At 35.7% G+C, this 16,004-nt stretch overlaps 3 protein-coding genes and 1 long non-coding RNA gene across 8 annotated transcripts; 1 reads left to right on the top strand and 3 right to left on the bottom strand.

The window, feature by feature from the left end:
• Window positions 1–2,231: 2,231 nt before the first annotated feature.
• On the bottom strand, window positions 2,232–4,841 carry LOC17879814 (UDP-rhamnose/UDP-galactose transporter 4). Its single transcript, XM_006284026.2, has 6 exons — window positions 4,556–4,841; window positions 3,984–4,141; window positions 3,706–3,890; window positions 3,409–3,609; window positions 3,077–3,238; window positions 2,232–2,865 (listed from the first exon to the last, which is right to left on the bottom strand). The coding sequence occupies exons 2-6, from the start codon at window positions 4,111–4,113 to the stop codon at window positions 2,545–2,547; spliced, it is 999 nt and encodes a 332-aa protein (XP_006284088.1). The 5' UTR covers window positions 4,114–4,141; window positions 4,556–4,841; the 3' UTR covers window positions 2,232–2,544.
• Window positions 4,842–7,476: 2,635 nt separating this feature from the next.
• On the top strand, window positions 7,477–11,259 carry LOC17878870 (TSL-kinase interacting protein 1). 4 transcript variants are annotated; one of them, XR_002833089.1, is made up of 10 exons: window positions 7,477–7,884; window positions 8,308–8,426; window positions 8,621–8,832; window positions 8,918–9,150; window positions 9,230–9,473; window positions 9,579–10,130; window positions 10,265–10,381; window positions 10,562–10,732; window positions 10,866–10,959; window positions 11,055–11,259. XR_002833089.1 is itself a non-coding variant. In XM_006283442.2 (10 exons), exons 2-9 carry the CDS (start codon window positions 7,880–7,882, stop codon window positions 10,688–10,690), a joined length of 1,611 nt encoding a protein of 536 aa, XP_006283504.1. In that variant the 5' UTR covers window positions 7,477–7,638; window positions 7,823–7,879; the 3' UTR covers window positions 10,691–10,732; window positions 10,866–11,010. The 4 variants fall into 4 exon arrangements, 3 of the variants coding, with proteins under 3 accessions (XP_006283504.1, XP_023635514.1, XP_023635513.1); XM_006283442.2 differs by lacking the exon at window positions 11,055–11,259 and having other exon boundaries at window positions 7,477–7,638; window positions 7,823–7,884; window positions 10,866–11,010; XM_023779746.1 differs by lacking the exon at window positions 11,055–11,259 and having other exon boundaries at window positions 7,477–7,638; window positions 7,736–7,884; window positions 10,866–11,010.
• Window positions 11,046–12,579, bottom strand: LOC111829731. The gene is made up of 3 exons (XR_002833090.1): window positions 12,333–12,579; window positions 11,360–11,485; window positions 11,046–11,109 (listed from the first exon to the last, which is right to left on the bottom strand). It is a non-coding gene; the product is annotated as an uncharacterized LOC111829731 (long non-coding RNA).
• Window positions 12,580–13,117: 538 nt separating this feature from the next.
• On the bottom strand, window positions 13,118–15,626 carry LOC17880936 (ubiquitin carboxyl-terminal hydrolase 27). Of its 2 annotated transcripts, XM_006286132.2 has the most exons (9): window positions 15,329–15,626; window positions 15,105–15,231; window positions 14,911–15,011; window positions 14,590–14,829; window positions 14,437–14,508; window positions 14,191–14,319; window positions 13,953–14,090; window positions 13,774–13,836; window positions 13,118–13,686 (listed from the first exon to the last, which is right to left on the bottom strand). In XM_006286132.2, exons 1-9 carry the CDS (start codon window positions 15,590–15,592, stop codon window positions 13,339–13,341), a joined length of 1,482 nt encoding a protein of 493 aa, XP_006286194.1. In that variant the 5' UTR covers window positions 15,593–15,626; the 3' UTR covers window positions 13,118–13,338. The 2 variants fall into 2 exon arrangements, with proteins under 2 accessions (XP_006286194.1, XP_023634513.1); XM_023778745.1 differs by lacking the exons at window positions 13,118–13,686; window positions 13,774–13,836; window positions 13,953–14,090 and having other exon boundaries at window positions 14,197–14,319; window positions 14,423–14,508.
• Between the last annotated feature and the right edge of the window lie 378 nt (window positions 15,627–16,004).

Here is a 16,004-nt window from a genome sequence, read left to right as displayed (position 1 = left end):
TTATAGTTTGAATTCATTCTGTATACAGAAAAATAAAACTAGCATCAACAGAAACAAAATAAATTCTCTTTAGATGCTATCATCAATTATAAATCTGATATTTATTATAAAAATATAATTATATATATATTTGAATGAATACCGGAACATTGTAAAAATTTATGTTAACACGTGCTATTATATCTTGTAAATTCAAATCTCAAATGAAAATCACAAAAATATAATTTTACAAAAGTTACATTTTAAACCTAATTTCGTATTTAAAAAGTTTAGTTCTAATGCAGCGTAATATGATGCTATGATATGCACGGTCTTAATTATATATATAGTTTTTAAGATCAGACTCCGTGTTAACTTTTTTTCTTAATGCATGTGTTAATTTAAGTTCTAATAACGATTTCATGTCATCGAAGAGAACATGCATGGCGTGTTTTACAACCTAGCAAAATTGAAAAAGGGCGACTCACGTTTGGTTTGCACGAATAATCAATCTTCCAAATCCTTATCTCTTATTATAATTAAGCTGGTCGTATTAATCTTCCATGCACATCCTTATCTCTTAAGTCTTAAGCTGGTCGTCCTAATCAATATTATGTATAAACGTACAGTTATGCTCTATATGCTTTGTTTTGTTTTATAAAAAATTTAAAATAATTTGTTGTTACAATTAGATAACAAACAACAAGTAACAACCCACAAATAAACCCCACGAAGGACCCACGTTGTAGGACTACAAAGGCAGCGATGCATTAAACGAACTATATAGTATAATACTACTAAATTACTAATCGACGTATGATTGGAAAATTAACATGTTGAAATCTTTTTTTTTTTGCTTCTTTCAGCTGTATTTATCGTTTGGCCATTGCGTATGTTAAGATAATGAAATCTATACTTAGTAAAAGATATAAAATCAAAATCAGAAATATTAAAATACGATGAGAGAAAAATTAATAATTGGTGTAACTTGGAAATTTAAAAGGTCTTTCTAATTTTTGTTGGTCAATGGAGACCTAATACACAAAGGAGAGAGCCCGTCCTTTCAAAATAGAGGTATAATTAAGTTTCCAAGCTGTTTCCAGCAAAAACATCTATCTAACACCTAATTGTTAGGCCAGTTTAGAATTTTGTACGAAAATTTATACTACTATTTCTTCATAATCAACATGTACATAGTACTTCAGGTTCTCAATCGAACAATACATTTCTTCATAAATCATCAGCTTCAGCTAACTTATACACACTGGCGGAGGCAGAAAATTTTATTACAGGGATCGTAATATTTTTCAGAAAAGGAAAAAATTATATTATTTTTTTTTTTATTATAACTTAAGATGAAATTTTTTAATGTCATGCCTATTAGTTATCTACTCCGGCCACTGGTTATACAGATTCCATTAATTAATTCCACGTAATGATAGCTAGCTCATGAATCCACGTTTGACTTTCGTTAAAATTTGAGGTTCATCAGATTTTTTTCCTCTCTCTATTTGTACAAACTTTTCCTCTCTCTATTTATATACGTATATATTTAGAATATATATATGAGACCGGAAAAATTGGTGTTGCCCTCCAATAACGGGAATTTATAAAAAGTGTTTGACAAACAAACAAACAAATCAAACGTCAAATAAACAGGCGCGCACGTGCGAGGAGAGGATCCCGTTTGAGCACACGTAAGCAAAAGCAAAGGAGGCTGTTTTCGTTAGACTTTCCCGTTTCGGTTAATCTCCCACACGCAACGACCTCTCTCCTCTTAACTTAAAACTGAGCTTTACACGTGTGCATCCCCCGCCCCGGTTTATCTCCTTTAAAGAGAGTGAGACCGAGACGTCAAAAGAAAGAAAGAAAGAATAATTTATTCAATTTCTAATAAAACCCCTTATAACCCGGCGATTAACAGGGGTGAGTCCATGTGCTTTGAGATAACACAGATTCATTTTTCATTTATCTCTATATGTTTTTTCTTTTTATGACATTTCAAATATACAGATTACGTAAAGACCATGATATCTCCCAACAATAAATGCTTGCGATTGCATTCATTCATGGAACCACCTACTGTGTATCATTCCGTTCATTTTTTAATGCAGGTATGTATTCTTTTTACTACTACTGATAATTAAAATATATATAAAAAAAAACTCATGGACCCAAAGAATAAATATTCACGTTACAAATAGAAAATAATACCTACAAAAGTGGATATTGCAGGTGACAGTAATAAATCATACCAGGACAAAATTCCTTTTTTTTTATATAAATTTGAGATTTTATTATCAGTCGTATGACGTATGGATGGATAATGTTTCTTTTATGACATAATTAGGCAAAAAAATGCAAAAGGCCAAAAAAGGATTAATCAAAAATAAATAATGCAGGAAAACAAATGGAAAGCTCTGTAAGATTATAGTTCTGGAGATTAAATAATTTAAACCCTTTTTTGTTTATAAAATATCCCATTTGATGATACTCTACCTGTTTTGTATCTGAGTTTCTTGTCTTTTGTTTCTATGTCAATGCGACCATTTCTCTTTCTTTCTTCTACACCTTTTCATCAGATTCGGTTGTTTCGGATAGTTTCTGTGACTTGGTTATGGGAATAGAGAGGCTACGACGCTCTTTACCACCCGGTTTAGAAGATGCATTGCCGTACCAGATCATACCGAGGATCGCAATGAGCATTCCAAGTACTACTTGCAGGTTTAAACCTTCCTTGCCGAAGAAAGTGAATCCCAAAACCAATACCAGAATTGTCTTCATGTGACCAAGTACTTGGAAAGACACCGCCGTAAATCTTCCAATACAGATGAACTGACTGAGATTGGTCCCGACCGCGATACTGCACGAGAGTATTAAGAAGAACTGCCCAGAAATGAAAAAGGCTTAGATAGAGCTTAGGTAAGACAAATCCAACAGTGTATATAATAATTAAGAGCCTAACTGGCTATCATCAGTTCTTGAAAATCGAAACAAAATGCGAATTGGTATGACTACTAGTACTACTATGTTCCAATCTCATCACTCTGTTTTGGATCATAGAAGACTTCATAAATAAACAGAGGAGAAACTTTACCAGAGATACAAATGAAAAGTTGAATGCATCCACTCTTTGGTTAGTCAACCAGTAGTCTAGAAATGGTCCAACTAACAACAATGACGCAGCTTGTACTGGAGCAGTATGTGCCAGTAAATTGAAAGAACCGAGCGAATATTTTCGCTGTAGATAATGTACATACTGCAAAATGAAGAAACAATTATTAGAACTCAGATTTCTATTTCGGTTTACAAGCTAAATCAGATGATAAACAATGAATAAAAGGGACGAGGATCAGAATAATATGATGAATTTGACCAAGGTCTCTTCCATTATATTTAAGGCATAGGAGAAATAATATAAAGACTTACGTATTGCTGAAGCGCGGTGCTCCAGACAGCAATAGCGGCAGCGAGAAATCCGTTGAGATTAACACTAACATCGGTTACAGTACAGACGGCAACACCAGCAAGAACTAACAAAATGCTGAGCTTTGTATCTCTTGAATACCTGACATTGTCAAGAACAACTTCAAGTAGACAAGAAACCGGGATCATACTCAGCTTGGCAATCTGCAAATTCCACCACAGACGTTTCAAGATCTTCCGGGGAAAAAAACAATTAAACAAAAGAAACGAAACCTTGGACAGAGATGAAAAAGGACTGACCTGGTAGAATCCAACAGAATTCCACATGAGACTCACGTTCATCCCAACAATAGAGAAGTTAGCGAACAAAACGAATTTCAAAAGGTCAGGCCAAGGAAGCTGGGAAGGTTGGATATAACCAAGCCATGTCAAGAAAGTGGTCAACAAAGTGGTTGTTCCGAAATGCAAACCGGTTAATGTTGTAGCTGTGTGGGAGATTTAGAAACAGGTCAATGTTGAAACAAGTCAACAGCGTTGACTACATTTCATTTCAAGGAGATAAAACGAAGAAGACTCACCGAAACTAAAGCCATAAGTAGCCATCAAAGCCTTGTTAACGAGGATGATCCCAACGGAAGTGACAACATTGAATAGCCATGATGCAATGTCTAAAGCCGCTTTTTGATCCGTCTTGCTTGTTGCAGTCATTTTGTTTTTATTTTATTGATTCAGATCTCTGCAGATTACGATCTTCAAATTAGAGCTAAACTCATTGAGGAAACAACAATTAAAGAGACTAGATCTTGATGGTGATCAATCCAGGGCAATCGCAATTGATCGAACTTTTAGCTGTTTCTGGATCGAGTTTCACAATTCCACGATCTAAAAAAGGGTTTAGATCCAGAAGAAGAAAATGGAAACGATCGTTATCCCAAGAATCAAACATGGACATAGCTCTGACTATAAAATTCAAAATCAGATCTAATACTCTGCATACAATGAGTTACAAATTTCTAGCGATTTCTAATCGGAAACAATCCAGAAATTTGCCAAGTATGAACTCAAGTATGAACCCAAACAAGTTTATTTATGAAAAAGGTCTCTCAAGTAAAACCAAATCTTCAATAGAGAGAACAGAGAAATGAATTACCAGATAGCGGAGAGAAACAAGCCCTTCGAAGACGGCGAGCACCACGCCTGTTGCTGATACTGCCGTGCCGAGGCGGCGTCTTACGGCGGCGCGGATACGGAGGAAGTCTACGAAGGGCTAAATCAACATGAACTGAGAGAGAAAGAGAGAGGAATTTCGAGTGATTTTATTGATTATATATATTTTCTTCTCTCTTCTTCGGTTATTTAATTTCTTAATTTTGTTTTTCTTTCGTTCAGTTATGCTATGGACTTCCCCCGCAGAGTCTCCCTTCTTTGCCATTTAAGAGCGACGACATACTGAAGAATCTTTTCTTTCGTAAAAAATATATATATATATATATATATATATATTTTAAATTAAATATATTTTCACTCACTTTCTTCTTTTACGCAAAATAAACTTAACAAATTAGTTCAAAACTTTTCTTAAATACTAACAGATTTTCATTAGTATTTTCGGTCTCGGTTAATTAATTAATTTTCGGATTAAATAATCGAAAACCATATTTCACTTAGACTTAGGAAGGGGGTAGTGTGAGCCGTGATGAGGGCACAACTAAACATAGATCTAATTAATGAGGGAATAAATTAACATGTAATTTTAATCACCTATTTTTTCTTACTATATATTAATATTCTTCTAGTGTTCTTTATTTATTAAGTGGCTTTTCTCTATTATTAATGTTGGATCTAACCCCTATTTATGTATGTTTCGTGCAGGCTATGTAATGTAACACCCGTCGAATATTCCTTAGGCAAATTCGAGAGTCAAAACAACGTCTTTCAAGGGTTGGGAAGACCAAGGACCAAAACACCATGGCTTAACGTATGTGTTTCTGTTGACATTTTTGAAACACAAAATTTGACCATAACACAAACAATCGTTTTGTAGACTGTTTACATTTTTGGTTTTTCAAGGGGGTAATTTCTCTTGCAACGTACAGTTGCAGTCCTGCTATACTATACTATATATACATGGCTTCTTCTTGATAGTAAACATGCCACATGAATTTATATGACCTTGATATACAGACTAGGACAGTTAACGTCAAATCACAACCGCAAAAAAGAAAGAAAAAAACACGATACAGAAACTGATTAATTTGCTTAATAATCCCACAAACTAGCAATGCATCTGGGACGTTGTCTTGACCATGTTATTGTCTCATCATGGTTGGTCGTTTATAGTTTTAGTGTCCAAGTTGTCGGAGTCGTTTGTTCGTACTCGGCAATGCCACAGTTTTGATAGCTAATAAGAAGAATATATATTTCAATATTAGTTAAAACAGAATAATTAATTAAATTGTTGGTTTGTATATATATTTTTGCGAAAGACGTAGCAATCGGCTATTTAGTAGGAGGATATAGAGCAAAAATGATTTGTTGTCGTAGTAAAATAACGTTGATATGTTTTAACTTTTAAGGGACAAAAAAAAAAGGAAAGAAGAGAGAATGTAGAAAAGTGGTAGAGTATGGAGATGGGAAATGAGGAGTGTGGAAGTGAAAAGGCGTGACCGATTTTTAAAATGGACAAAAGGAAAAGGCAAAGGGGAAGAGAGGGGACACACGATAGATGATGATAAAAGAAACACAGGTTCCGTTTGGTTAAAGGATCCAAAACAGACTACTTTTCTTGTGAGTTTCTTTCTTTCTTTCTTTCTACATCACTCACTATATTTGCTTTTTTTTCTTTTTCTGTTTTTCAGAATACGTAATATTATAATAGAAATGTGTTTGCTAGTTCCCTTTAAGTATCTATTTTTCTCATTGTCGTCATTCGATGCTTTTCATGTGAACTGTTTTTCCTTTTTCGGGGTAAGTTTCAGTTAGATATCCTCAGGGCGATACTACCATAGATTCATGATTCATGATTCATGTTTCCACACATAGTATATATATATCACATCCACACAAAAAAAGTGTGACCAATAGATTGTTGAACTAATGAAAATGATTGGATCAGAAGCTGAGAAGTGCTAATTGATTGATTCCTGCAAATTCTGTCAAAAATTATTATCATATAGATCCGAGGCTTTTTGAGATTTTGTCCTTCTCTACTTACACATTTTTTTAGACCGAGTCTGATATACACTTAGATTATGTATGATAGGTCGGCAAAACAAACTAAAACTATGATTGATCTTTGAATTGATTTGCAACCAAGTGTATTTTGATTCCTATTGAATAACTTATTGAATAAATCGTATGAAAACAAAAGCCATGACCACGAATATGACTTTTGAAAACGACGTCGTACTGGTACTTGATAGAATTCAATTCGAAAGAGAAGAGACACTTCGATAAAAAGAGTTCAATACCTTGCATTATGGCGAAAGAAACTCGTAGTATATGACTTTTGCTATATATTAATCTTAAAATTAATTCGTTGTTGACACTTTTATTTTTCCTTCCTAGTACGTCAAAGTGTGAAGCAGCATTTAATCTGTTTAGAAAAATATCATCACTAGACCACATATTACGGGCTTGTAAAATTGCTTAGAAACTAATAATTTAGAAATATCAAAATTCGTGCAAGTAAACATGTCGTCTAAAAAAAAATATACGTCACAACTGTATAATTTAAATTTATATTAGCTGACCAAAACTATAAAGTATTGTAGTTAGTCTTTTTTTTTTTTTTGTTTTGGAAACAAAGTATTGTAGTTAGTCGGTTTATTTTAGAGCTTCGACATGATAATCAGACTGACTGACTTGTGGATTTTGGTCCATTATGCAGTTATTATCCGACGGTGCGTTAAGATAAAATCGTAAAGTGGACTAAGCTCAATCCAATGGGCCAAGCGTTGGGCCCAAATAGAAACTATACTTAAATGTCGGTTTTATCCCTGAAAAACTTTTGAAAAACGATACAAGTATTATGGAAAAGCCAATGGAGGGAGAAATTTATTTCAGCGAAAATATTCCCGCCTTGATATTTCACCCTCTCTCTGCTCTCTGCTCTTCTCTCGGAGATTTTGTTTGTTCCGATTTCGTCGATCTCTGCTCGAAGATTTTCTTCGTCTGCTAGCTCCGTCTTCTCTTGTTTAGTAAGATTTGTATCTCGCGTCTCTAACTAACCAGGTCGGTAATTTTAAAATCCTGTTCTCTCAGAGGTTTTGAATTTTCGATTTCTTTGCTTTTTCTCCACCGATCGTGTTCATCTGTTGCTTGATTTCAGACGAATTCGTAAGGTTTCTGATCTATATGGTGGTCGCTAGGTCTCGATTTGAATTCGTTCATGTCTGATTGATTTTTTTATGCTAAGGATTTCCGTTCGGTTGGATCATCGCGGTTTGGAAGGATTTCTAGGGTTCCGATCAGCATGAGGTGGATGTTCTGTTTTTTTTTTGTTTTTTTGAATCTTCATAAAATCGTCTGAAGAAGTTAATACTTTGACTACACCTGTGTTCGTTTTCTTCAAATTCGAATCTAATTAGTCTCTAAGTTTCATTCGTTATTGGATATAAGTCGAGATTTGAAACGCGTTTGAGTTTCTGGGTTTTAGATCTGGATTTGTTTTAAATTTCTGCCAAATATTCTGTAGAAGACTATGATTTGATAGTAATTGTGAATTTTTTTAATATGATTAATTGAGCTGGTTTCTAAGTTTCGTTCGATCTGATACGCACTTGGAATTCTAGGGTTTGAATATGTATGATCGGAGGGTTTTGCTATGAACCTCTGTGAGACAATATGGCAGTACGAAATATTTGACTCTTGTGTTCTGAATACCGAAATCTTCTTTTTCAGAATGGCTAGAAAGAGGACTGAAACTGCAACTGAGAGACCAAAGGAGATCAAAGCCAGAGGAAAATTCACCAGAGCCAAGAAGTGTATGAAAACGACTACTAAAAAAATCCATGATTCTGGTAAAAGCTTCTTAAATCTTTTCAATAATTATCACTTGACCCCTAAGGCGTTTGTTGTTGGTAGTCAACTACAATAGTAGTTTGTATCTTAGTTTTCCCTTTTTTACTTCATCTCTTCTTAGACTTAAAGCTCAGATTCTAAATTGTTATCTATATGATTTGGTGGCATTGTAATTGGATTTTTCATTTATCAGGAAAACATGCTAGTGGAAGAAAAGAGAAGTCCCCTTCTAAATGTTCAGCTGAGCCTCCATCTTCTTTGGATCAAAGTTTGTTACATACTCAAGACCGAGCTCAAAAAGTACCAGTCCTTGATCTTCATTCGAGCAATAAGGTTCGAAGTTCTGAAAAAATGAAGTTGCAGCTCTTTCCTTTGGATGCTCATACCCGTGAAGGATTGGAAAAGGTAAAGCTTAACATCTCACCATAAGACTTGCTCTATGTAAATATTCTGGTGAAGAGTTTCATCTTGTTATATTGTTACTTCATAGGATCGCTTTCACCCATACCTGGAACTCACTCTTAGCTCACGAAAAAAGATTTCTTCAGTGCTTCAACACATTCACAGTAAGTGGGGCAGCTCAGAGATTGCCCGGGGAGAGCCCACGTTGTACCCATATGATAAACTAGTACTTGCTTCTGGTCGTAAATGGATAGCAAACAGCAACATCACTACTGGTGCTGTCTATCAAGCTATTGGAGCTCCACCACTTTTCCGCTTAAGGTTTGCATCTCTCTACCTTTCAAAGAAACTTTCCTCAGCGTTACCGAGTAATATGAATATAATTCTTTTATTTCGTTAGGTATGGGTGGACTTCTGACATTGAACATAAAACCCATGAACCGCCATCTCCTTCAACTCCGGGTATTGCTTGTTTTCAGAATGAAGAACTACATAACAATGGTAATAAGGTAGAGGTTGCCAGCTTTACTGGAAAGCAGATGCTTGATTTAGACAATCCATTTACAATGCTGTCCTCTTCAAATCAAGTGAATAACATGCCTCCCTTGGAAAACATACTTCCCGATGAACAAGTTGAGTCAAAGGTATGCTTAGTAAAAAACAATGTTTTTTCTTCTCTTGCTTTAAACTCAAAGCTTATATCACAGTATGCCAGGAATGATGAGTCATGACTACTTTTATTTAACCAGGAGAATAAGATAAACAATGGAGCTGGCCCGACATTGCTTTTTTGGGATGATGGATTGACAAGCCTGAGTATTGGTGGCTTGCTATCAGAAGTATCATTGAAAGGAAACTTTGGGAGTCACTGTAAAAATTCAAACGCAACTCTCTGGGAAGACAATCTTACAAACGTAAGCATTGGGGGTTTGTTTTCCGAGGCTTCTTTACAAGGCAGACGCAATATTAAACATGAACAAGAACCAACTCATTACAATAATAATGGTCTGTCAACTGGAAGTATTGGAGGCTTACTTTCTGAAGCATCATCAGTAGGAGAAGGAAGATTTAGGGACTGTAACAACACATGGGAAACAAAGAGAGCTATCAGACAGCCACCATTACCTCTAATATCTGATTCATTAAGTGCTTTCCTCGAGAATCGAACAGATAACCCTCGAGTACCATGCCCTAATCTTCCTCCTGAGCCGTCGCACTTGTCTATACTCGATGCAGAAGATACATGTCATGCATTTTCATTTCGAAAGCGTACCACAACCTCACCGAAGGTTCACGAGCAGGTTAATAATGTGCTCATGTTATGCCGTGTTTTCAACTTTTCATGTGATTTCTTTTCTGTAAGCATTTCTAATATAAATATTGTCAGAAGTTTAGAACTTGCAACTCATGATGATGGTATTTGAATATTTGGTAGGTAAGTGGAAAAGCCGAGAAGGAGCAACAGAAAGATGAATCGAAACCTGCAAAACCAGTATTTGGTTCCATGGTGTTTGATCAGGACAGCAGCCTCGGATTTTCAGGAATCAAGTGGGTACGTGAGTGTTTTAAAAAAAAAAATTCCTCCTATTGTCTGGTATTTGCTTCACATTTCTCTAAAGCATATATGTACCTGATGGAAACCTCACGTTTTAACTACAGGAGCTGAGCCAATAAGTTTAGATGTTTACCGTATGGATTTTGAATATTTGACATCAGATTTTCTTAAATGCAGGCTGAGTCACGGGGACCATTCGATTTTGGTTTATCTTTATCTCGAAAGTTTACTAATGGAGACAGTGTAAGCTTCGGTGCTGTAGTAAAAGATCTGCAGGAAATGGAGCCTTTAGAAGAGAAAATATAGCTTAAAAAGCATTGAAACCCATGAACAATAACTACTCCACAGGTATAACAAATCAATACATTCCAAGTATAACAAAAAGTCTCAAAACATCTGGAATCCTTTATTTTAGAAAAAATCCTTTCTGATATAACAAATTGTTACATAAACTCTTTCGGCTTGTTGTTTTTATTGACAGGAAAGGTAAATAGTAAACAAGTTTTATAGGATCTGAAGATCCTTTTGACATACAAAGAGGAATTTGTCTCTACTCAAAATATAAAGATGTACATGTAAGTCTTCAGAGTGTAAATATAAATATACTCTTTGATGTGTCTGCTACACCTTCTGTCGCTGTTTACTCTCTTTCCAATTTCTACTCTTCCAGGAAGCCACATATTTTCCCATGCGTGTGCTCTGCAGAACACGATATGTTATAGTATCTGTGTTCATTAAGGATTGCTGTCAATAATATTGCATACCACTGAAATTTTCAACCTAAAATTAAATATTTGTACGAAACAACTAAGGACACAAAAGTATCTAAACACATCTTGTTTAGGTACCACCGTAAGTACTCTTGTTATCTATAACTGCTGCAGGTTTGTTGAATCCCTTCCATTTCCCTAGACTAGAGGTCAATGAACTAAACTCTGGAATGAACATAAACATGAAAGCAACAGAAAAACTCACCTTTTTGTTCATAATCGAAGTATGTTTGATTGTTAACTGTTGAGACATGCAACATATGGTTAGTAGATCCTTCAGCTTCACACACAAAGTAAGACATGTGGAATCTTGGGCACTTTGAGCCAAAAGCTGCAACAAGCAAAGAAGATACAGAGTTATGAGAAACTTAATACAGCCAGTTCACACAGTACTAATGAAACAAGTTTAATAAACAAAAGATACACTTCTCTAGGAGGTGGGAGTTCGACAAAACTTCAAAAAAAAAAGACTCAAGTAAGCGATTGTTTGCAACCAACCAGATTATTACTACAACGAATTTTGAAAAACTTAAAAGAGGTCATTTATCAAGAATATGGTGATAGGAAGTCCGGAATAGAGAAAGATAACGAACCATATGTAATATAAAATTAATTTAACATAGGATCATACCAACAAGTTTTCAATGCTGTTTCAGTTAGCTGACATTCTTAAATACGACAAAAGTTTAACTCCAGCTTGATTTTAGAGTTATATTGAATCATAACTGAGCTCACTTTTGAGTATATTTCCACATAATGGATCATTCAATTCCAAACATACCCAGAGATCCTTGAAAGTATGTCTAACCCATCATAGTAATATATAGCAAAGAAACTAGCGTCTGAGCTTTTGTATCACTAAAGATATATAAAGAAAAACTATTCAATCATAAGGAGCACAAAAAAGAGAAGAATCAAAAAGGAAACGTTAAATAGCATCTAGTCGAGAAAAATGTTGCTACCAACAAATCTAGTTCAGAAACTTAGTATCATCAAATAACAACAGCTCCCATCATTTAGAACTCTGAATTAGACCATACACCAAACAAACAATTCACTATTTACCATGATCTACATAATCAAGTCCATACTATGAAGAGAGGTTTGACTTCAGTAATCAACTATCAGAAAAGATTACTTAATCTATCACAATGGTGGGGGAATATGGTAATGAGTACCTTGAGAGCATTGCTTCTAATCCAAGGCAATTCATCATTAAACAAAGAAACTCCCTAAGCGATTCGTCGCACTTGAGCACACGAAAAGTGAAGTGGTAGAAAAACAGAGTGAAAGTGAGGTTACGCTCATGCGCGGCTCCGAGAGAGCCTTGGCTTGGTAATAAGTGAGATGGTCTTGAGAACTTGTGAGGAGAATGAGAGCTCTATCTTGAGCTATCTTCTCGAAGATCGCTTGCCATGAGCCACGGAAGAGGAAAATCTTCGTTTAGCAGAGACATAGTAACTCAAATGAGAGAAGAAGACGAAAAGTTCATAATATTAGGAGGAAGCAAGGAGCTATACCACTACTATTTCATTCTTTTTAGCCAATCAGAACGCTCTATTTCTCACCCACTCTCACCAAACGCGCGTTGCGCGAGTGTCTACGATTCCTGTGTGCTATAACCCCCAAAATCGCTTATGGTGTAACAAACTCGCTGAATTCTTAAAAACCCATCGCGTGTGAGTTTTTCTTTTCTCTCAAAACCTTATTAATTCTAATTTAAACCGAACCGAAATCAATAATAATTTCAAAACCACATAAACCGAACCGAAATCAATTGTCATTGGTAAATAACTAACCATGAAGCTCTCTTTCATGTTCCTCGATTTCTTTCCTTTCATGTTCTTCGTTTTCTTATCTTTTGTGATCCATATTTTAGTTGTTGGACATGAGGCTTAAAATAAGCAGAAGAAATGTAGCAATAATTTGATTGAAAAAGGAGCAAGAAGAAGAGATGATTATATGGAGGAAGCTTGGGACTGTCTGGATTCACTTAAAAATTAGAATACAATCAGGGAACTAAAGGAGTGTTTGGCTGCAGTGATGATTATAGTATACACGGGTCAGATAAGAGATACATCTTGACTTCTACTACCGAACGTGTAAAAGTTCAAAAACACACACCAAAATTCAATCATTCAATCCAATGAAATAACCAACCAGGCTCTGATTTATCTCCTGTCTTTATTGAAGCCTCTCATAGAAGAGCAAGCTAGCTTCAGCACCAAGAACATCACTCTCTGAAACTCTGCAAACTTCTGAATCAGATATACTAAACCAGCTCAATTCCTCACATTCTTCTTCTTCTTCCTCTTGTGATGCAACTCTCACACTTCTATAAACTGTATAATGCCCGCTTCCGGTTCTACCAAAATGTTCAACCACTGTTACGAGCCTGTACAGGTCGCAGCTTCTTGATGTTTCTGGCTTTTGGTACTTTGACGACATCTGAATCCCTGCTTCTGTGTTTAATCCTATTGGAGATGGTGTGAACAAGGAGAGGTCCAAGACGAGTGGGAAGGCGATATGTCCCTATACAGATAAATTGATATTAGAACGAACTGTAACTAGGATCTGGGACATGTAATGTAGACAGGAAAGAGAGTAACAAATCTCTACCGATAGTTTGACGGATTCTCCATACATGTTAAATGAAGCGCGTTGCACTTGAATGCATAGAAGCTGTAACAATTTAGCTAGAGAGTCAAATGGGACGCAGGAAAAAAGTGATTATACTAAATTTAACTTTCTCGGGTTTCAAACTTTATAGCTTCATTGAGTAATAAATAAGTAAATACCTTTGGGAAACGGGAGATGATTAACTGCTTCAATATGTGGGAATAGCTATTTGACCAAGGCATTCTTTCAAGAAGAAGAGAAGTTTTACAGTCACACTGTTCATCTACGGCACAGCTCCTGAGTTTTTCTATATCTGTCTGATTGAAACCAATTCAAGTATACACGGGTCAGATAAGAGATGTAAAGCAAGTACAAAGGAAAGGTACAATACTGATTAAAGCTCAGAAATTTAATTACCTCAGCTGCTCCTATCACAGATAAATATTTCCCTGCAGCACCATGCCAGCATCTATGGCAGAAGAAGTTTTCAACTTTCTCAGTAACTAGAAACTTCTTCATGCAATTCTCCAAAGTGCATCCAAACATCTAAGAGTAACCAGAAAGGTAAAGTCTCTTGAGAAATGTTTTATTTCTATAGAAGTTTCAATTTTTTGCAAAAGTAAACTAATATAGCAATAAGAGAATGAACCTTGCGTAACATACAATGTTGGAACCACCACTATGGAGTAAAGGAGAAAGAGGCAGAGTATGAAAAAACTGAAACTCCAATGAAATCTACGAAAAGCAAGAAAATCAAATGGGGACAATAGCAAGAGCCAATAAACTGGTTGGATCGAGAAATATAATCCAAAGTACCTGAGAGGAACAAGTTCGACACATCAACGTACTACCAAGAATACCATCAAATGGTCCACGCAAATGTTTATGCCATCTCTTAAGCTCCAACAAACCATGGAGGCCTTCAGTAGGCGCAAGCATTCTCAAGTTGCGAGAAAAGAGTACATCTGATAGATTACAACTTTGGATGGGACGGTAACAAAATACAATCTCTTCTTGCAAAGAAGATATAAGATGAAGAAGAGCTTCTGCAGCATCCTATGTTTCAACAATATCATTAGCTCATAGAAGACCAACGACCAACTGAGGTATCCTTTGTACTAATAAAAGAAATGAAACCTGTTGGCTTGTCAAATTGAAATTTCGGGTATAATCAGTCAAAGCCAGCATAACTTCACGAGGGTTAGATACAGATCGTCTTCTTCCAACTACACAGAGCTCTGCTCGTAACAATTAACAAAAAGGATTACTGTAAATAACATTACCGATTTTGACACACACACTGACATAGAAGAAATGGACTAGTTTTTTACCTTGTAACAAGGCAGATAGAGCAAAAGTAAGAGGAAACTGTTGGTCCAGTTCTCCTGCTACCGTGTCTCTCGCATCCTCTATAACCCATTGAAGAAAGCTCCGGAAATCTTTGCAGCTGGCCAGAGCCTGGAAAGGTCAAATTCACAAATCCAAATCGTGCAAAAGGATTAGAATCAAACTCAAACGAGGAACCCATGGAAATGACAGTAATACGAAGCACTACCTGTAAGATCACGTTGAGGAAACAATTGTTCCCGATATTTTGCAGGCCAGGTACGTGAACAGAATCGTCTCCGGAGTCTTCATCTCTAGCGGAGAAGAGTTTGAGGTTGCGGAATCGACCGTCCTTAAGGGCCAATACGAGACCAGCAAAACCAAGTATAGTAGCGAATGATATATGCGAAACCCAATTGTTCGGAACCTTGAATCTATCTGTGAGGATACAGACAATCGCCCCTGTATTGGAGGGACCTCTACGGGAAACCATACTCGAGTCGCTTTGTTTGGTCTCTCTATTTCTTGATCTCGCTCTATATCATCATCGCTTGAGATGTCTAACCTTCCGACTTGTTCCGCGGGTTTTTAATTCGCCTTATTAAACCCCCGGCGGCTAGATAACCAAGACAATTAGATCCGGTTCAATTCGCTACAACGTTTTAATATATCTATTGCTTATCAATCTCCCGAGTTTAATTCGACTTTTTTTACGATTGCAAATATCTAAGTTATGTTTTACATCAAGCTTACAATTGATATCATTTTGATTTTTCACACTATAGGTTTTCGCAAACTTAGATATAACGTAAAGAATTTAATTTAATTATTGATTATTAGATTTTGTTAAATTACAGAAACTTATCATTAATAAATGAATCAATGTACAAAACTACAAGAATAAT

Source organism: Capsella rubella, unplaced genomic scaffold (genome assembly GCF_000375325.1).
Source record: "Capsella rubella cultivar Monte Gargano unplaced genomic scaffold, Caprub1_0 scaffold_7, whole genome shotgun sequence".
NCBI lineage: Eukaryota > Viridiplantae > Streptophyta > Magnoliopsida > Brassicales > Brassicaceae > Capsella > Capsella rubella.
The sequence above is the reverse complement of the archived record's forward strand: the minus strand, read 5'-3'. Positions and strand labels throughout refer to the sequence as shown.